Raw genomic sequence first — 22429 nt, forward strand, 5'->3', positions numbered from 1 at the left:
AAATAAGGACTGAATTACCTGTGACCACAAGATATGTCCAACAAAATTTGTCAAAATCAAGACAGATTCCAGTGGAAAAAAAATGATCCTATAACCACCATTAAAAAAAAAAAAATGTGCAAGATTTAAGTTTGCCAAAAATCACATGACATGGAATGCAGAGTGAGAAAATGTTGTTTTTTCTAACAAAAAAAGTTATACTTAGATTAGCCTAATGGTTTCAAGTACTTTTGGCATGATTTGACAAAAAAAGGATAGTAATTGTCATGAGATATAACTCCAGAAGATGGACAGTTATAGCATGGGCTGCAGGTTGTCACCATGGTAAAATTCCAATATGTTTTATTACAACATAATAATTTTGAAAATCTTCTAAAAGATGTTTTAATTAAGTTTAGTGTAGGTCTACCTTCTGAGAATTGAATTTTTCAATAAGTGTGGCGATTCACACAACACGAAGTGTAAAACAGTGGTTCCATGAAAAAAATATATACATGTTTTAGATTGGCCATCACCTTTAACTTAAGCCCTATTGAAAATTTATGGAGAGTATTGGCACAAATTATCTATGGAAATTCTTGATAGTATAATATGATACAAGAACTTTTATCTAACAAGCATGGAATGGTATTTTAAAGATTTGTTTGAAAATCTCATGAAAAGTAAGAAAAACCAAATTTTTGAATTAATTAATGTAAAAAGGGATATTACACATTTTTTTTAATACAAAACAAAAATTATTGTTTACTTTTGATGGAGCTATTTTCCATGTTTTTTCAAAATATTTCTAACTTATATGTTTTATGAAATAAGTTAACAATTATTTTCTTTTAAAATAATATTTGCTCATTTATTTATTCCTAATAATTCCTGTGATAAACAAATAAAAAATGCAATACTTTGTGAATTTATTTATATGCACAAATTGTATGTGAAACTATGAAAATATTGCTGAGTGTAATACGAAGATAATTATTAGGTCATTATTTATATGATATTGTAACCATTGCTTACAATATCATATATGCTTTTGTATAAATAATTGCATATAATGTCATATATGATTTTTTATGAATAATATATGTTGTTTTTGTAAAATCAAAATGATTTTATAAAAAATTAAAATAATTACAACTTACCACTTTTTAAATTTTTTTGTTCTACTATTGATTATCACTGTATATATTTTTCTTACATAATGTATGTCGCATATATATCTGTATTAGATATTAAGTTGTATGTTCTGTATTTTGTTTTATGATCTTCATTATATATTCAAAATTTTATTAGATTGATTTTGGTGGCGAATCAGAATCAACTAAACATGTTAAAAAGTCAGTGGACCCTGTGTTTAACCAAGTTATTGAATTTCGAGATTACTTTCCTCCAATGTACAAGCGAATAAAAATTTCATTAAATTGTAAACAAGGTGGTCTGGAGTCGGATGAGGTTCTAGCCACACATTTTATTGATTTGTCTGATATTTCATATTATGGGGAAGATATTGATTGGATATATGCTGATTATGGTATAGGTAAAATACCTAACGGATTTTAATATTTTTTTAATGTTTAAACTTTTTTTCTAAGTAATTAAATACATAATATGTACAATATTGAAGTTACTTTAGATGTTGTGTACCCTCCAACCTTTGGACCATGTTGGATCAATCTCTATGGATCAACAACAGACTTTGAAAGGCACGAATACATGAACCAAGGATTTTCTAAAGGGAATTCTTATCGAGGTCGAGTCCTTATTGAAATTCAATCAAATCGACTTGAAAACTTAAATTCGAGTGATATGAAAATCTGTAAAAATGTAGAGAGTTATGTAGAAGAAAAGCTGAAACGAGAAAATTTTTTATTATTTGCTACTTTTTATGAAGCATCTATGTTAGAAGAAAAACACAAAGGAAAAGAAATATGCTTTGAGGTTAGCATTGGCTCATGTGGCATACACGATCTCAATCAAAGTTCTATTAATACAAAAATAACCATTGGAAATAATGATGGATCTAAAAACAGTTATAACCTTGGTTTAGAACCAATCGAAGATAGATGGCCATTCACTGAACCTGTAAAAGCAACATTGGCATCATCAAAGAATTCATGTTTTTTAGATTTTGGAACATCAAAGCCTAATGTCTTTCTTGAATTTAATAAAGCAGATGATTCATTTCGCTTACATCTAATAATTGTACTTAAAAAGATATACAACAAAATTGACAATTGTTTATCTATTGTAGACAAAACCGCTACAACAGCAGTTAATGTATCAACAGCAGCTATTACTCAGGCCTTTGTCACTTTCTCAAAACAAGTTCATGATGTTTTACTTTATTATCAAGCATTGTTAAACAGCAACACTTTAAATAAATCAGATGAATTTTTGGCCAAAAGAAGAATGCAGACTCTGGTAAGTTTAGATATAAGCAATTTTTTTTTCAATCGGATGAAAAGCAGAATAATATTGCATTTAAAAACAACTGCAAAATAAAGTTGTGACAGTTACTTCAAAATTTATTTTCATTTTTATTCTGTCTAATTTAATTTTAATATATAAGTTTTCAGGTTGCACTTAGAGTTATAGCTGATTTATCTTAAGTCAAGTTACCAGTTACAGTTTCAGTTACATACTATAGTATTTTGTTTCATCAAAATGGAAATTTTACACAATTTTGATTCTTTGAAGTATTTCTACTGAAAAATTTAAATTAATTAATAACAGAATAAATGCGGTTTGGTCTTTAAATTACAAAAATTGGATAAAGTAGCACTTTGGTGTTCTTTATGTCTAATCATTTTATTTTGTTCATACCCAGCTAGCACACATAAGTTGATAAAATGTTAAAGCAATGTTGTGGAATGTGTTGGCCAAACATTGACCACCAACATTGTTTTTATATCATTTTGGTTACAAATGCAACGTTTCTGACAACCAAAAAATAACGTAGGCCCAATGTTGTATTTTAAGTCGGTATTGCGTAATATTTTACATTGATTCAACATTGTACTTTACATTGGCACAACATTGTGTTTTAAGTTGATTCAATGTTATATTTTATATTTGCACAATGTTATATTTAATTTTTATTTGAGTTAAATTCATTTGTTTTATATTTTAATATATATTTATACACATTAAATATTATATATTTAAATGCATATATAATTGTTTATATGTACTTATGCATTTAAATATCATCCATTTTAATGAATCAACATAGTTGGTATTGTGGTTTATCCTCCTCCAGCTAATTGCCATATAGAGGCCACATACCAAGGCCTGCAAAGACAAGTTCAGCTCTCTAAAGGGCGTTATAACTTGTTTTGTAGACCAAGAGTATATGAATTTAAGAAGAACAAAAGATTGTAAAGTGAAATTCAGAAGAAGTCGAGTTAGAAAGTTAGCATAGAGAAAGCAGACAGATATTGCACTAGATGTTAAGATGTCCAATTTATGTTCAATATCAAGTTCATATAAAGCTTTACATAATTTACGAAACATCATTCAACATTGAATCAACATTGCTGGTAGTTTGGTTTATTCTCCTCTGGCTAATTGCCATATAGAGACATTCAATACTGCTGATGGTATTGTGGCTTATCCTCTTCTGGAGTGTTTCCATACATATGTCACATTACCAAAACCCGCAAAGACAAGTTCAGCTCACTAAATAGCATCATAACCTGCTTTACAGACCAAGAGTAAGTGATTTTGAGAAAAACAAAGGAGTTAAAGTGAAAGTCAGAAGAAGTCGAGTTAGAAAGATAGTATAGATAAAGCAGGCAGATAATGCAATAGACGTAAGAATGTGCGATCCATACTATTAATTAGGTCACCTAATTAATGTATTAGTATAAACATAATAAACATTGCTAATAACATTTGTTTATACATATAACTAATGAGACTGCCTCTGATTAAAGAGGCATAATTTATGTTTGTTTTGCTTGTGGCCTAATATTTCGTTATATAAGAAAGAGAAAAATATATTAGCAAAATATATTTCCATAATCAACTGAAATATTTGAATAAAAAAAAATTCTTATAAACTATACAAATATATATTTTTATATCTGCCTTTTCTCAAACACAACGTTGATCCACTGTATATAATCCAACATTATTCCAATGTATATGGATCAATGTTGATCAAATATATATAATTCATTTATGTTGGATTATAAACATTAAATCAACTTTAATCTATATCACATTGGATCAATGTGGGGTTATACATATTTTGTTAATATTGATCCATATACATTGGATCAACGTTGATCCCTATGCATTGAATCAATGTTTAGATTGAAAAAGCAACCATGTTTTTACATATGTTGGATAGTAAACGACCGGGGCTATGGCCGGGGCCAAGTTTGATAACACATAGCCGTAACTGGGGATGAGTTTATGATCAGTGCTGCATTAATATTGATAGATCCTATAAAAATGTTATTTTTAATTGAAATTTATGATATAAGTTATAATTAAAAACAATACTTTTATAGGATCTATCAATATAAATGCAACCCCGGTCATAAATCCGGCCGGGGCTGCATTAAAATTGATAGATCCTATGAAATATTGTTTTTAAATAAAATTCATATCATAAATTTTAATTAAAGATAACATTTTTATATGATCTATCAATATTAATGCAGCCCTGATCATAAACCTGGCCCTGGTCATGGCTATGTGTTATCAAACCTAGCCCTGGTCGCTTACTAATGTTAATATAAATATGAAAAAACTAACATTGGATCAACTTTGTATTTGCGTCATAAGCAGCTGACGTTCCCAATTTTATACATACGTTGGCCCAACGTAAGTATGCTAGCTGGGTACTATGTACATATATATATATATATATATATATATATATATATATATATATATATATATATATATATATATATATATATATATATTATATATATATATATATATATTTATATGTATATATGTATATATGTATATACATATGCATATAATTCTTTTAATAGTTTTTAAAAACTACTTTCTTATAACTGAACACCTTTTAACATAAAGCTATGCATTAGTATATTATAACAAAAGTTGTTTTTTATACAAAACAATTTATTAAAAAGCTTTAAAAATGTATTTATAACTATATTATATAACTATTATTATATAATATCATAATTAAATGAAAAATAATATATTTAATAAATGCACTTACTTAAAGAAATATATTCATATGAATCTAAACATTATAATTATTCTAGTTTTTATTGTTATTTAGTTCATTTTGTTATAAATTTTAATACAATAATGTAATATAAAATAACAGATATTAAGCAAACTGTTTAGTAATAAATATATAACTAGTATAAAAGATATTAGGATTTGAGAAAATCTTATTTTTTATCTGTATCATTCCTAATTGATGTTAATTAAATTTATTTAGGTATATAAAAAACTTTAGTTTTTTACGCATAAGTGAGGCAAAGTTATAATAAAAATTTAAAAAAATTAAAAAAAAAAAAATTTTTTTTAATTTATCTTCTTTAATTTATTTATGTTAATTAATAGTTAGCAAACACTTCAACACATATTTTATATTTTATTATATAATTTTATTTATATATTTTATTGTATAACTATTTTGTTAATGTTATCAATAGTATTTGTAGCTTATAATTAACTGACTTTTATTATTGTTATGTAACGGACTTTCTTAAAACCAATAAAAACTTGCTTATTTTTTATCATTTCTATAACTTTTTAGTAAGTTTTTTTGAAATTCTCATAAATATTATTATCTTTTTTACTATTATATGTAATATATTATAATTTTTTTATAGGAACAATTGAAAAAACTGTTTGGTGACCTTAGAGTTCAAGAAGCAACAATTGCTCAAAAAATAGAAGTTCTCAAAATTATTAAAATGCAGCTAGGAACAATTGTTAATGATCCTCAGCAAAGTTTTCCAGATATTTTTATATGGATGATTGCAGATAAAAAGAGAATTGCCTACACAAGAGTGAAAGCAGAAAGTGTATTGAACTCACAAGATTTATTTTTTTGTGCGCCATATTCTGGAAAATTGCAGTCATTGTTCTTGCAATTTTATAAATTTGATAAACAAGAACGCAACCAAAGATTTATTCAAGGTAAAATTGAAATTCGCATATGGTTAGGTTGTTCCACTAACAAACCTGTAAATTACTTGCCATCAGATGACAGTTTTGAACTGCCAATAGATCGAAGCACTCCATATCCTCGACATTTAGAATATAAAAGTGATCAAAAATACATTCTTCATGCTCATATTTTTCAAGGTCGAACTGTTTTTGGATCTGATGAAAATGGCTTGTCGGATCCTTTTGCAAGAGTTATGTTTGGAAATAACATGGAAGAAACATGGGCTGTTCCAAAAACTCGCATGCCATTGTGGGATCAAAGTTTTGTTTTTGATAAAGTGACATTGTATGGAACTAACTCAAATATGTCCTTACCTGTTGTTTTAATTACACTATTTGATAAGGATTCAAATGGCGAAGAGTTCATTGGACAAGCTATTGCTTCTCCAAGACTTATAACCAATGATTATGTACCTGCTAAATTACAGCTGATACCTCTATATCTAGGTAAACAGTCTGTTGGGGATATACTTGCTTCATTTGAATTATTTCCAGTAAGTTACTTTATTTTTGTATCATTCAAAGTAGTGATGTAAATTTTTTGGTAAAATTTGATTCAAAATTTACCTGTAAAATTTACTGCTAAATTTACCTCTAAATTTAAAATTGAAGAGGGTAATTTTCCTCAAAAAAAATATTTTTCAGAAGAAAAAAAATGAAAAAAAACTTAAAAATTTACCAGGCGGTAAATTTTCAAAATTTTCCGGTAAATTTTACTTTTGCGACACTAATTCGATTTTGAAATAAAGTATTATTTCAAAATCGAATTAGTGTTGCTCTATTAAGTCTCCTCTTAACCTTCAAGTTTCTCGAAGAATCTAGCGTTGTAATATTAAACCTTTTTAATCGTGATTTATAACTAAGATGTGAGTGGCTTCTTGTTTAAGTTGCTCTTCTTTGAACTTTTTCAAGAGCTGCTATATCATATTTCTTTAATGGATTCCAGATTGGTGCTGCATATTCTAGAAGTGGTCGAACAAAGGCTTTATACAATATTTCAGCAATTGAGGTGGTGTAAAATTCAAATGTCTGTTTAATTAAACCAAACATTCTATTAGCTTTGTTGACACAGTAATTGATACAGTTGGCTGTATTTTCCATTAGTAAATGTCACAATGCCTAGATCTTTTTCTGAATCGGATCCTTCAATTCGAGTTCTTATTTTTGATCAAAGTCTAAGATAATATATTTTTTGATTATAATTACCAAAATGTATTATTTTACATTTACTTATATTAAGTTTCATCTTCCATTCCTGACACCATTTAGCTATTTTATCTATATCATTTTGTAATTTGTTTCTTAGGATTTCAATTTCGTCTAGCTCAGCAAGAGTTTTACTATCATCCGCATATATTTTTATTACATGGAAAAGTTTACAAGGAAGGTCATTTATGAATATTGTGAATAAAAGCGGTCCAAGTACTGATCCTTGTATTATGCCACTACTGATTGGACTCCAGTCAGACTGGTTTTTATTAAGTACAACTCGTTGTTGTCTATTACTTAAGAAAGATTTTATCCATGCAGCAAATTTATTATTAAAACTGTACAATTTAACTTTATGGATAATGTATTCATGTGATACAGTGTCAAATGCTTTCGCAAAATCTGTAAATAGGACGTCGACTTGATGTTTGTTATATAAAGCTGTACTAACAGAGTCTTGACACTCTAGCAAATTTGTGAAACAGTTCTTTTTTGGCACAAAACCATGTTGTTGCGGCGTGATAAGATATTTGTTATTAGATGTTTCATCCTGGAGTCATGAATTAAACTTTCCATTAATTAACTTATGACTGATGTGAGCGATATTGGTCTGTAATTACTTGCGATAAGTTGACTTCCGCTTTTGTGTAGTGGAGTAACATTTGCCTGGCTCCATTGCCTCGGTAATGAACTTAAATTGAAACTTTTCATGAAAATTATTTTTAGTGGAATTTAGTTTTTTAGAACGTATGGAATTACGCCATCAATTCCGATCAATTTGTAAATATTTAAATTTTCTAGTTTCTGTAATATTGTAGTTTCACAAAAAAGAAGATCTGCATTATTGTTTGCTTGAGTTAAGGATCGGTTCACAAATTTAGAAAGCTCATTATTTATATTATTTGTGAAGACTGATTGTAAGTGTTTGTTAAATATATTAGCTATTGCTGTTTTGTTGGTGATTAAATTGCTGTGTTTGTATTGAATCTTTTATTAAATTGACACTCGAGTTTAATTTTAGTTTCGATTTAACATATAAAAAGAAGTTTTTAGGTTCGTTTTTTATCTTATTAATTAATGACAATTCGAATTGCAATTTCTTATTCTTTATATGGTGAGATAATTTTTTGCAAACTTTTTGATATTCTTTTTTTTTTTCAATTACGCTGTTTATTGTTGTGTTTGAATCTTAGATACTATTCGAAGTTTGTACCATGCACAATGTTTTTCCTGAACAAGTTTTTTTTGTATATGAATCAAACCACTTTGGTCTGTTTATTTTTTGTTTGTTTAATATTTTAATAGGAATATATAATCGACATGCTTCTTTGTATATTGATAAGAATGATTCGTAACAAAGTTGAATACAATCACAGGGTTTGAGTAGCTGTGACAAGTTTATGCTATCTATATATAGTCTTAGATTTTTGTAATCACCTTTAGCGTAATTGTGGCGGTGGTTAGAGAAACTATAAAAAGATTGATTTTTTTGAGTCTTATATTCTCATATTATACTACAGTGTCCTTTGTAATGTTGCCAAGTGTTAGTCCTGGAAATATCTATGATATTCGTTCTTGCATTTTAGTAAATATTAAATTGATTGAAGATGGATCTTTGGTGTTTTCACAACATGTCTGAAAATTTGCATGTTGAATAAAATGACAATCATTAACAGTATTGATAAAATCTGATTTGTTTTCAAGGCTGTTTGAATTGATTAAGTTACATTCTATGTCCCATTTGATCTCAGCATAGTTGAAATCACCTACAATCATTACCCCATCAAAATTTTTAGTCTAAAGGTAGCGGTTAGCTTCATAGAAGGATTCATATATTTTTTTGTTTCTTATAGTGGTTAGATAAGTTTTAAAGTTGTCCTGTGCATCGAGGATTATTGGCCTGTATATACATCCAAGAAGCAGTTTTTCTTTGCCAATTGATAAACAGCACCACTGTTGCTTGACACATTCGTCATTTAGTATCTTATTATTTGTTTCAGTACTAGTATGTTTCGAATTAACATATATGGCTTCTCTTCCCCCACGACTACTGCTGTCTTTTTTAAATAACTCATAGTTGGTAATATAAGGAACGGATGTGTCTGTAAACCATGTTTCTGTGATAAAAATGATGTCAAAATTATGATGAAGGGTGATTGTTCAAAGCTCTTGCATTTTATTGTTTAAAGATGTTGCATTGGTATAATGACAGTTCAATGAAGTTTGAGCTGAGTAATAAGTTGATTTAAATGATGAAGTTCTGTGCAATGGTGGCAAATTTAAATGTATATATGTTTTTAAATTACTAGTTGGTATAAGTTTGCCTCCCTTCAAGTTTAACTTTAATTAGTGAATCTCTTTTTAAAATGAATTTAAATTTGTTTTCTTCATTTGATCCTTTTAATTTATTGTTTTTATCATTTCTCTCTGCAATAAGTTTTTTCCTATTTTCTTGCTCCATTGGAGATAAATCTGTGCTAATATATACTTGTCTATAGTTTTCATTGTTTCTTAGTCTTTATGCAAAATTTAATGTGTGAGAGCAATCTATGTTATTATCAAATTCTACTAGAATGGGAGTTTGTTTTCTGTTTTGTTTGAATTTTGACTTTTGAATCGAACTCTTCTTCTTATACTTTCTGTGGGTTTAGGAAAGTTACTCCGAAATGATGCTGGCGTGGTAGCAGTTTATTTCTTCTCTTGTTCATTCAGTTGATTTTTTAATTGGATGTTTTCATCTAAAATCTTTTCTAATACTCTTGCCATAACTAGTAAATCTGGCTGCTAGCGCAGCCAGATTTTCTATATATGACTCTGCCTGAAGTTGAAATAGGAACTGAAATGTTAGTGGCTTTGCATAATTTATCAATTATATCCTTCAATGCTGTATTGTTCTCAGTCATTTTAGTAATATCAGTTCATTTTTTGCACGATATTGGTAAAGCACTGATTAAATATTTTTTTGGATTTTTTAAAGTTACTTTTTTAAACACAGTAAAATGTCAGTTTTAAAAGTTTTTTTCTTCCTCTTCTCTTGATAAGAGGGCTACTACCCTAAATAACAGTGGATTACCTCTTGTTGTGAATTTGTTTTATTCATTTTATTAATTATTATACCTTATTATAGTGGCTGGATAGCTCAGTTGGTTAGAGTGTCAAACGGAAAGTTAAGACCCGGACTGTTGCACGATACGGGTTCAAATCCTGCCTCCGCTAACTCAGCGCTTGAGTAGTACTTCCGTACGCAAAAATGTTGGTCAAAAACGGACGCTACTTTGGATTAGTCATAATGACTGTTTGTGGCTGTTCCTATGCTAAGCCAACAATATCTTCGGATAAAAACATTGTATAGAAAAAAATAGCATGAAAAAATTCAAATTTAAAAAAAAAAAAAATATTACACAGGGACTAAAAAGTTTCAGTATGTGTTTTTTTCCGTATAAATGAATATATAAAAATTTTAAAAAGATTACCTATTATGCAAAATAACTTAACTAATTAGGGTGTTTTTAGATATTTATAGTAAAGTACGGAATGTTGTCTCCAATTTGTACAAAACATAAAAATTCAATTTGTGTTGACCATGTTTATTTAACGCAGGGTTCTACCATTTATTATAAAAAAGTTAGTGTTTTAATTATAAATAATCAATGTTTTGTTAAATATGAAGAAATGTTTACTTATACATTTAGAGAGGTGGCTGACAATTTGCCTTATTTAACAAAGATTATAGTTTTCACAGTTGAACCTATATACAATGTTTACATTTTTTTTTTTGTCTTTTGAAAAAAAAACAATTCTGATTTTCCAATAAAAATCAACAATTTTTTGATAAAATAGATTTTTATCATTTAATTCATTTTAATTTAATTTAATCAAAATTTTAAAATTTAGTTTATTAATTTAAAATTAAAGTCTTTTTATAATAATCCAGTAAATGTTTTTTTTATGATATACATTAGTTATGTGTTAATTGTTATTTTTAATACAAACATTAGGAAATTGTAATTTATGTTATTGTACATGTTTTTATTAAAAAAAATCTGATTTACTCCCAACAAAACTGCAAGCAAACACTATAAAGTTAGGAGTTACTAGAAAAAAAAGAGTAGAGTTATAGAGCAAGGAAATGGTTGACATAAGACTTAAAAAGTTGCAGGTTGTATGTGTCCGAAAAACATGAAGATGGGAGAGAGTTCCAAAGGGTTGAAGTGCAGGGAAAAAAACTAGTTGAATAAAAGTTTTTAGAACAGGGACAGATACAGTAAAAGAACAAGACTTTGCTGAATGACGAGTCAAGGTAGAATAAGTTTTAGCTGATGGAACTAAAGATGATAGCTCTTTTGACCAACGACCATGATAATATTTGTAGAAAAGAGAAAGAGATGCGACTTAACAACAATGTGAAAGAGGCTCAAGCTTAGCAGATAGGGTGGGTCCAACTACGTTTACAATGCGTTTTTGGACCTTGTCTAAAAGAGAAAGAGCATCGTTAGAAAAACCAGCCCAAATATGACAACAGTATTCCATAAATGGACAAATAAAAGATTTGTTTAAGTAGCGAATGGAATCAGGAGTAAAAAAATGGCTAGAACAATAAGGAGAGGCAACCTTAGCAGATGCTATCTTAGCAATCGATTGTATGTATAGTTTCTATGAAAAGTCGCTAGTAAACGATAATCTAAGTAGACATAAAGAAGTGGACTCAGTGAGAGAGTTGCTATTTTTTAATATAGGAATGTCAACAGTATTGTGATAGTTGTTTGCAGTAAATAACTGAGTTTTGTTGGAGTTAAAATTTACAAGCCACTGTGAGCCTAAATCATCAACAAATCATCAGCAAAAAGAATTACGTTATATATAAGGTTGTGGGGAAGATCATTAATGTAAATAAGAAACAAACAGGACCAAGGATAGAACTTTGAGGTACCCCAGAAGTTACTGGAAATAAAGAAAAGAGTTCACCTTGAAGCATGAATTTAAATAAAGCTGTCAGAAAGAAAATGTTTAATAATCTCAAAAAAGAAATGATTTGATAATCTCTTTCCTATATACACCATATGAAACAAATTTATGAAGAAGACCAGGATGCCAAACTTTGTTGAAAGCCTTAGATATGTCAAAAGCAATAGCCTTATCTTTCAGTTACAGCAGTTAGCAAATCAATCGTAGAGCAAGAAGATCGAAAACCTTATTGATTGTCTGACAGTAAGTTATTTGACTCAAGATGGGATGTGAGAAATTTGTTGATAAAACACTCAAAGATCTTGCAAATAACAGAAAGAAGACTGATTGGATGATAATTAAGGGGTTTACAATGTTCTCTTGAGTTTTTGAAAATTGAAACAACAGATGCCATTATCCAGCAGGCAGGAAAAAAAGTCTCAGTCAAGGACTTATTAAATAGATAAGAGAGAGTTTTGGAGAACACTTTTGTAAGACTATGGTAGGAATGTTGTCTGGACCAGAAGCCGTAGAATAGTTTAATTGAGGTATGACTTTAGCAATGCGAGCTTGAGTAATATTAATGTCTCACAATGGGTTAACCTGTTTAATTGGAATAGATAGAAGAGAATGGTCATAAGATTCAGGAATTGAATTAAAGAAAAGTTTTTTTCAAATAGTTCTGCTTTATCCTTGGGAGAGATAAGTCTCATGAATGAGTGATTAAACGTTAAATATACCCTTGTTAGTGACGCTGTTGAAGATTTTCCAAAAGTCTCTAGAGCCTAACTTCTGAGATAAGATGCAAAGTTTAGTGAACTGAGAATAATGGAACTTAGTATTAGACAACACCTTTTTGCATAGGTTTCTTGCAATAATAAATAGGTGTTTGTTCTCAAGAGAGTTGTTCTTTTGAAAAAAATGATTATGAAGCAGCTGCACAAGAAGGTGAAAACAACGGAGTAGAATGAGGCTTGACATGGAACCAATGAGAAGGAATAAAAACTTCCTTTCCTGCCTGAATCCAGGAGGTTACTAAGGAGGCACATTTTTCAACTGAGAGAAAAAAGACATAGGCCCAAGGACCATTATGTCATCTTAATCTTTTAGAGGTCGACATCTGGTCAGCAAAAAAATTTGATACGAAGGTCTTACCATAAAACATAGAAACAAGGTCGGCAATATTTTGCCAACTTCAAACACTTTTAGATTTGCTGTTAGGTTGGCATTGCCAAATGCCAACCCTAATTCCGAGGGTTGCAATGTGATGGTCCTTAAAGTCATCAATAACAATAAGATCGGCAGAGCGGTAAAGAGAGAGGGCATGGTCAATTTGATCAGAAATTATATCTAAAAGAGTGCAGTCTTGGTAAGAATGAGAACAATAAAGACAAAAGAGAAAGGTGATAGAGTAATGAGGTGCTAAGCAGAAGCACATAAAAGAATGATCAAAGGATTCAAACTTTATTTCACAACAAATAGGTGAATGGATGAGTATGTATACCCCAAGTCAAGCTGAGACTGAGATCTGAAGAAAGAATAGCAGAACTTAGATTGGTCTCACTAAGAGCAAGCAAGTCTGGTGAATGTCGAGTAAATCTGGTGAAAAAGGTAAGATTTGACTGATGGAAGGTTGCTTTGCAGACCACAAATACTTGTAAAAGATATATTAAGGCAGTTAAGTGGTGGAGATGGTTTTTATAAGTTTAACACGTTGAGTTACTTTCAGCATGATTTAAGTTTAGAGAGAACTTGACTCTTTCATAGACAGAGCAAAGCCTTCTAAGCAACAGGCTATGCAATTTTCTCAGTCTTGTTAACTAACCCTAAGTCATAATATAGGGCTCCTTATATGACCTTGACAACACGCACCAAAAACATTATTAGGGACACCACCCATGTACAGCATGGCACTGTTAATACTCTGATATTTTAGAATTGTTGATGTAATCAGCCTCTTTGAGAGCTATCACAGAGTTCAAGAAACCTTACTACCAGTCGGCCTCAGAACCATTAAACTGAGTTTTAGAGCTGTGCACTCATTATGAAATAACAGGAAGAGTTACATAGCCACTATTTAGGAGGCACAAACAAAAACCAATGAGAAGAGTTAAGAATATTCAGCATTCATCATCCTAGGCCGGAAACAATGTAACACAGGTTTACATTTATGCCAGCCTCATAGATAAAGAAGGGGTTCAGTTACAGAATTATTCTGCTTACCCCTAAAGTTTTTGCCAAGGAGGCCTCCTACAAGACAGTAGCTGGATGCAGTTAACATCTGCTTAAGATGAGTAATTAGATTGAGACATCATCTCTAGCCTTTACTCAACCAAGAGCCCTAAGCAGGAGTTTTTTAAGTCAGTGTTTGTTTCTCTGAGCCTTTGCCTGAAAAAGCACACCTTACAAGGCAGCAAGGCATATGGCAGGTAGTACCAGGTTACATGATACTAGTAGCATGTTAATCATGATGATCCTGACATGTTTGCAAGTAAATTTATCATTTTTATATTTAAATCAAAGTACTAAAATAATGTGAATCTATAATTTTTGAAGAAATTGATGCAAAAATATTATTAACGTATCTATTGTAAAAAATGGCTGAGTACCATTCAATTTCTAATTAAAAGGTTTACCAAGCAAGTGTCAAATGGGAAGTCATTTAAGCTTGTCATTTAGATAACACACCTATCCAAAAACGGTCCCAACCTCAATTTTGAGAACCAAAAAAACGACCAATGGGGCATTAATTTGCAAGGTTTAAATCTATTTTGTTTTTTTTTTCACTTTTGGGTTATGGAGTTTTTAAAAAATATCAAAAAATATTTACATATATGTGTTGGCTATAACCTGACAAAAAATCAGCTCTTTAACACTTGTGGTTTGTGTACAGAGACCTAAATTATAGGGTATGGCACTAAAAGCCTCTTTAAAAGGAGACAACAGATGCTTTATGTTTTTATTCTAACCTTACTATCGACTATGGAAGTTTCAAAATTTAATAGAATGAAGCCTTGGCATGTATCTTTCAGGCAAAAAAAATAGAAGCAAGATATCTTTTATCTGTGCAAATATATAGCTTTTAAAGTAGGAATCTCGCCTTTGAAAAAACGGCCAAAATATAGCAGCTTTTAGTGGTTTTTATGCTTTTTAAAGATTTAAAGTTTCATCAAATAACTAATTTAGTAATAATATCATGTGACTAGTTGATATGGGATTCTATGGTTGTTAGACTTCACATTTGTGTGTACTTTGTCTGCAAAAAGAGTGCTTTTTTTGTCCAAGTTTGTATAAAATATGGGGCAGAAAATACATAGTTAGAGGCATTTTTTCTAATTGTTCTGAACTTAAAACACATAGAAACCTCTTTATATTTTAGTTGTTAAACCCACAGGTTTGCTTTGTTGTAATAAAAACTTTTTTTCTTACTGTAAAAATTACTAAAGAATTGTAAATTCAAAATGAATTGGTAATTTATAAAATAATTTCAAAATTAATGTTAGAATCAAGTTTATTTTATATAAATCAAATGTATATAATCTTGTTGAGCTTTTTTTTTTGTATTGAAGTATCTCCTTTCTTCAACAAATCCTTTGTTGCTTTGACCAAGTTTTTTCTACTATTTAATAATGTGAAAACAAATGTTTCTTGTTTTCCGGGAAAAGCCACAATATCAAAGTAATTACATTTATGCAGTCAACAGCCTAAACAACTAAAAAGATTTTTTACCAACACAAGCTTGTACTGAAGTTATTTTTCAAAGATCAATTTTTTAACCACTGAAATGCTATATAAAAGAAAAACTCATCAAGATTGTCAGCAATCTGTATGCTTCTTTTGTTTTTCAAAATGTGACAGGCATATTTCTGATTTCATCAAGGGAAGAATACTAGGTATTTTTTTCTGGAAGTTCCATTGATTTTAAGGATGATAAAGTTCCATTGGGCATATGCAATTCCTGCAGAGCAATGGTACAAAAACATGGCAAAGGAGATAGAAACTTGCCTCTTCCTAAGCTACATAACTTAAACAAAGTGATTATTAGACCACAGACCAGAGGATTTGATTCTTGTAATTGTTTAGTTTGCCAGGTTGGCCGACTAATAGGAGATTCTACAAAGCTCACTTTTTTAACCGATTAAGGTTTGATAGAACTATCAAGAAGCTTTGATAAACTATGCTCAAACTGTCTCAGTGTAGTCAATAGAGGAATAACACATGATTATTCACAAGCCACCAAGTTTGAAAACTTAAAGAAGATGATAACAACTGAATTCAAAAGTTGCTGAAAAAATTGCGTCCTCTGTAATAACTCAAAAGGTATCCGCTCCAAACAGCACAATTAGGTTGAGCAGAGAAAGTGGTAAAGCTTTAACTATTACTCCAGGTCCCTCCAGAGCTCAGTGCTAATCGAGAACTTCTCTAACTACTTTGGACAAAAGGTTGAAAGTTTCAAAAATTCAAAGTTTCCAAAATTTTTCCTCAAGTTCAGCTTGAGTGTTATCTCCAATGGTGGATGTAAAAACAAGTTCAGCCTCAAACGACAAAAGCTTACTGACTATAGAACATGGGAAAGAAATAAGTGCCAAACGTCAATTACTTGTTGCTGCTGCTGAAAATGTTTCAGAAACTTAAGAAAAGGTCAAAAAATTTTAATTAGGAAAATTGATGTGCATTTCTTTATTGCATGTGACATGAAGTTACCCAATATCATCTGTGCATTCAGTCTCACTCAAACAAACACCCTTGCTGTTGGTATGATGTTAAATCTGGTCATCTCAAAGTACAGGGAACTCCAAGAAACTTCAGATCCATTAGGATGCAATACAAAGCATTCATTAAGAAAGAGAATGGAAAAATGTGCGCAAAGGATTTTCATAATGTTGTTCATAACATATTGTTTGACCAAGAAGATGTCAAACAAGATATTGAGTTTATTCCCCCAATGGAACTTTATTGTCTCCTTGGAATTGTAAACAATCTTTTCAAATCAATGCTAAAGATATGACTTAATGGCAAAAATTGGCCATTACTTCTCAAAATGAAATTACAACTTTATCATGGTGGAGAGTTTGTTGGGAATGATTGTCATAAGCTTTTGAAGAATATGGATGTTTTGCAAAGAATTGTTGAAATAGAAAAGGCAGACTATATGCTTGGTTTTGTTAAAACAAAAAATCTTTTTAGTTGTTTAGACTGTTGACTGCTTAAATGTAATTACTTTGATGTTGTGGCTTTTCCCGGAAAACAAGAAACATTTGTTTTCACATTATTAAATAGTAGAAAAAACTTGGTCAAAGCAACAAAGGATTTGTTGAAGAAAGGAGATACTTCAATACAAAAAAAAAAGCTCAACAAGATTATATACATTTGATTTATATAAAATAAACTTGATTCTAACATTAATTTTGAAATTATTTTATAAATTACCAATTCATTTTGAATTTACAATTCTTTAGTAATTTTTACAGTAAGAAAAAAAGTTTTTATTACAACAAAGCAAACCTGTGGGTTTAACAACTAAAATATAAAGAGGTTTCTATGTGTTTTAAGTTCAGAACAATTAGAAAAAATGCCTCTAACTATGTATTTTCTGCCCCATATTTTATACAAACTTGGACAAAAAAAGCACTCTTTTTGCAGACAAAGTACACACAAATGTGAAGTCTAACAACCATAGAATCCCATATCAACTAGTCACATGATATTATTACTAAATTAGTTATTTGATGAAACTTTAAATCTTTAAAAAGCATAAAAACCACTAAAAGCTGCTATATTTTGGCCGTTTTTTCAAAGGCGAGATTCCTACTTTAAAAGCTATATATTTGCACAGATAAAAGATATCTTGCTTCTATTTTTTTTGCCTGAAAGATACATGCCAAGGCTTCATTCTATTAAATTTTGAAACTTCCATAGTCGATAGTAAGGTTAGAATAAAAACATAAAGCATCTGTTGTCTCCTTTTAAAGAGGCTTTTAGTGCCATACCCTATAATTTAGGTCTCTGTACACAAACCACAAGTGTTAAAGAGCTGATTTTTTGTCAGGTTATAGCCAACACATATATGTAAATATTTTTTGATATTTTTTAAAAACTCCATAACCCAAAAGTGAAAAAAAAAACAAAATAGATTTACAACGGGGCTCCAAGTGTGATCAGTAGCGCAAAGTGCTATAAAACTTCAAATGCGTTTTTCTCCTTTGGCTATAGAGATTAGATTTTAATTTTTACATCAGGTGATACCTAAGACCTTGCAAATTAATGCCCCATTGGTCGTTTTTTTGGTCCTCAAAATTGAGGTTGGGACCGTTTTTGGATAGGTGTGATAAATAAATTTAGTTTTAACATAAATAACTTTTACATAAATAAATTTAAATAAAAATTAGTAGTAATATTTATTCACATTTTTTAAAACTTAGTTATAAAGCACTCAAGTTTATGTAATAGAATGTCATTTTAAATTTTGATTATTTTTAAAATTTTTTTTTTTTAATAATTATTTAATCGAAAATTTGTTTGTTTTAAATCCATTTAAAAATGTCAGAGGAAAATAATAATTAATCTTTTAAAATTAGTAGTTATTTTTTTAACAAAAATAATTAAATTTGAGGATAAACCAATAAGCAGATTTCAAAATGTAAGTTTAGGAATATGTAAGGGTTAAGTGAGGCAATTTTTGTATCCACATTGCTCTACATGCCAGCAATGTGAGTCTGTGCAGTTTTTCTGAAGACTTTAGATTAAAAAAAACTTTTTGGTGGTTAAAAGAGCCCTTTAAATTTACTTTATCAGCCTACTCATTCTAGAGTACACCTTTAATTTAAAACAGTGCATACATTTAAATAGATATTTTTTATCAATTATTTTCAACTATAAAAAAATACAAGCAATATAAAATGTTTTAAATTTGTACTGTTTAACAATGAAAGCTGAACTGAAAACAACTTCAAGAAATGATAGAAGTTTTAAAAATAGTAAAAAAAAAATCAATTTGAATATGTTTTAAAAAAAAGAGCAAACAATATTATAAACTAATTTGTTTAATAATATATTGGATCAAAGTTTAATATCTTCTGCTCAAAAACTCAAAACTTAGATTTGGAAATACACTGTTAAAAAAATTAAATTTTACTGATGAAAATCTCATAAATGTTTTAGAATGACCTTCACAGAGCCCAAATTTTAATCAAATAGAGCATTTATGCAGTTTTTTATATTAAAAAAACCAAGTAATAATTTTTGTTATTTAATCATTGCTTAATCATTGTTTAATCATTGTTTAACAATGTCAATAATCAAATCAAATGTCTAGTATAATCAATGGCAAAACATTTGCTAGATTTAGATATGTAAATGAAGTATATGTTACAGCAAATGATGGACCAACTAAATATATTGAGTATATTGATAAAATGTATTGAGTATATTTACAAAAAAGATATTAATAAAGTACAAAAAATTTTTTTTTGTCAGTTGTTCTAAGAAACCCGTGTTTGTTATCTGAATTTTCTTTAATCAAAATCAAATTGTCATGACAATAAATCGAACTATCTTTAAAATAGTTATAAAATATATATTTATAAAAAAATTTATATTTAAAAAATATAAATGTTAGATATAAATAGTGCTTGTTGGAATGCTTATGAAATTTATAAAAAAAAATACATATACATATATATATATATATATATATATATATATATATATATATATATATATATATATATATATATATATATATATATATATATATATATATACACACACACATATATATATATATATATATATATATATATATATATATATATATATATGTGTGTGTATATATATATATATATATATATATATATATATATATATATATATATATATATATATATATATATTAAAAATTTGATTGGAAATTGAAGTTTCATAATATAAATAATGTAAAAAAAAATTGTAAACTTCCATAAACTTTCATAATATAGTAATGTAAAATACTTTGTAAACTTTCATCAGAATTCAAAGTTCATAATAATCATTGAAATTTTGATTAGAAATTGGTGGCTGTGCTGCCTTATTCATAATTCTTATAAGGAATAAACAAATTTACAATTTTTTTGTAATTTTCATTGTTAAACATTAATTGTAAATTTCATTTACAAAAAAATGTAGCGCTTTACTTGTAATATTTTTGAAATCATATCGTGTGTACTGTAATAATTAGAACTATAAGCATTAATATGCTGCACACATAAGCTTTGTTAAGTTTATAACAAATCAACATTTAAAAACTTTTCAGATTTTTTATTTTATTACTACTTTTTTTTTTTTTTTTTTTTTGTTTGTAAAAGAAATTTTTATTGTTTTTTTAATTATAGAAAAAGTTCAAAAAATAAAATTCTTTTAATTAGGTTGATTATGATAATTTGCCAGAACTTCCTTCACCTGTGAGTCGAAACCAAGCATATACCAAGGAGCCTGTTATGTGCGTACCAGTTCCTAGGGCCATTCGACCTGTTCTAGTTTCTTATAAAGTTGAGGTTTGTTAATTTTACATAGTATTACATTTACATTTTCGTTGTAATATTGTAATTGTTTATTATATAAATTTTATAAAATTTATTACTATAATAGTTTTATGTTTACATATAAATACAAAATATGAATTTTATTCAACTATGTAGTTTATACATAGTGAACTATACTACATAACAACTTGTTTTCGAAGATCGAAAGATTTCAAAGATATTTTTTATTATGATACTGGGAAGATCACTATCCAAGGTTTATGAGGCTTCTGCTGTTATCCGAATTTAAATATGGAGGTTTTATATCAGTGTTTTTTTAACACCTAGCAAGTTGCTTGAACCATAGCTGAAAAGCCTCAAATACCCCAATTTAGGATGAGTTTTACCTCATAACCAGCATGTTATTAGTACATAGTAACATCCAATAAACATGTTTTATTGGATGTTACTATGTGCTAGTAACATCCAATAAACATATTTTAAATTAGTATGATAGTTATTCTTGTATAGTTATTGTTTTGGGGTTTGCGAGACTTGGAAAAAAATTCTGGTATTTTTGGAAAAAGGGTTCAAAGACCTCAAGTTTTTGCAGATTTTTCATACAATGCCATGTTACCAAATGGAAAATCAGTCAACAAGTTAGAATCAACTATATGTAGAAATGCGATTCGTAATCCAAATTTTGAAAATCCTATTCTCATATTTGACATGGTATCTAATTTTATTACTTGATGTTGTTAATATATTTTGTTAATATAGTTACTATATTATTGTAGTCAATTTATTTTTAATTTATTTTAATTTGTTTTGATTTATTTTAACAGAGTTTACAAGCACCTTTTATTGTTTTAGGACCTTCCAGAGAACACAGCATGGATGCCTGACTGCACATTTATGGTTGTTGACCATAGCCAGTTTACTAACAATAAAAAGATTCAATTTTTTGCAACTCATACCACTCATACAATTGATAGATTTATTTTCAATGCTGAAGAGTTTAAAACCACTTACTTTGAAGGTTCAGGTATGTATGAAGTACATGTTTTTCATTCAAGTTTGACCTTGTTTTTATTTTAGGTGTAATCAGTAAGAAACCTTTGAAGAGTAATATTGACCTTATTTTACTAAATACAAAAGTAATAGTTTTACTAAATGCAATATAATAACAAGAAAAAGTTTTTCTGAATAAAAAAACGAGTAAAAATTACACAATAAGTCTGGTAAAAGTTCTTTTTTATTTCAATAGTTAAAAAATTGATAAATACACCAAAAATCTTTTGATTGATTTGAGAAATTTTTATTTTTATTTTTTGATGAATTATTATCTTTCACTTTTCCCAAATACTGGGTTTAGGCTGAAGGTGAACGTACCTGAACTTTTTCTTCACAGAATTTTCATGTGGGTTTAGAAGGTTAACCCTGATCAAAAAATTGGAGCTGCTCCTGAACTGAGAACTCTCAAAGACATTTTAATAATTATAAACTTTATACCGCCATAGCACTGTTGTCTTTGGTACTACAGATAGCTTAAATAGACCTTATGGTGCAGAATTAATCATACAATTTCAAATTATAATGATAATGTA

General features: G+C 28.7%; 1 protein-coding gene across 3 annotated transcripts in view; it reads left to right on the top strand.

Annotated features, from left to right (window-relative positions):
• Positions 1–22429, top strand: part of LOC100205085 (otoferlin) — a 182930-nt gene that overhangs the window by 85276 nt on the left and 75225 nt on the right. The window contains exons 9-14 of one of the 3 annotated variants that reach the window (XM_065813708.1): positions 1291–1534; positions 1622–2418; positions 5832–6665; positions 20727–20855; positions 21354–21554; positions 21696–21867. In XM_065813708.1, the coding sequence (XP_065669780.1) occupies positions 1291–1534; positions 1622–2418; positions 5832–6665; positions 20727–20855; positions 21354–21554; positions 21696–21867 (2377 nt within the window). The remainder of the gene's footprint in view (positions 1–1290; positions 1535–1621; positions 2419–5831; positions 6666–20726; positions 20856–21353; positions 21555–21695; positions 21868–22429) is intronic. The other 2 variants (XM_065813709.1, XM_065813710.1) reach the window with 2 other exon arrangements.

This window comes from Hydra vulgaris, chromosome 12 (genome assembly GCF_038396675.1).
Source record: "Hydra vulgaris chromosome 12, alternate assembly HydraT2T_AEP".
Lineage (NCBI taxonomy): Eukaryota > Metazoa > Cnidaria > Hydrozoa > Anthoathecata > Hydridae > Hydra > Hydra vulgaris.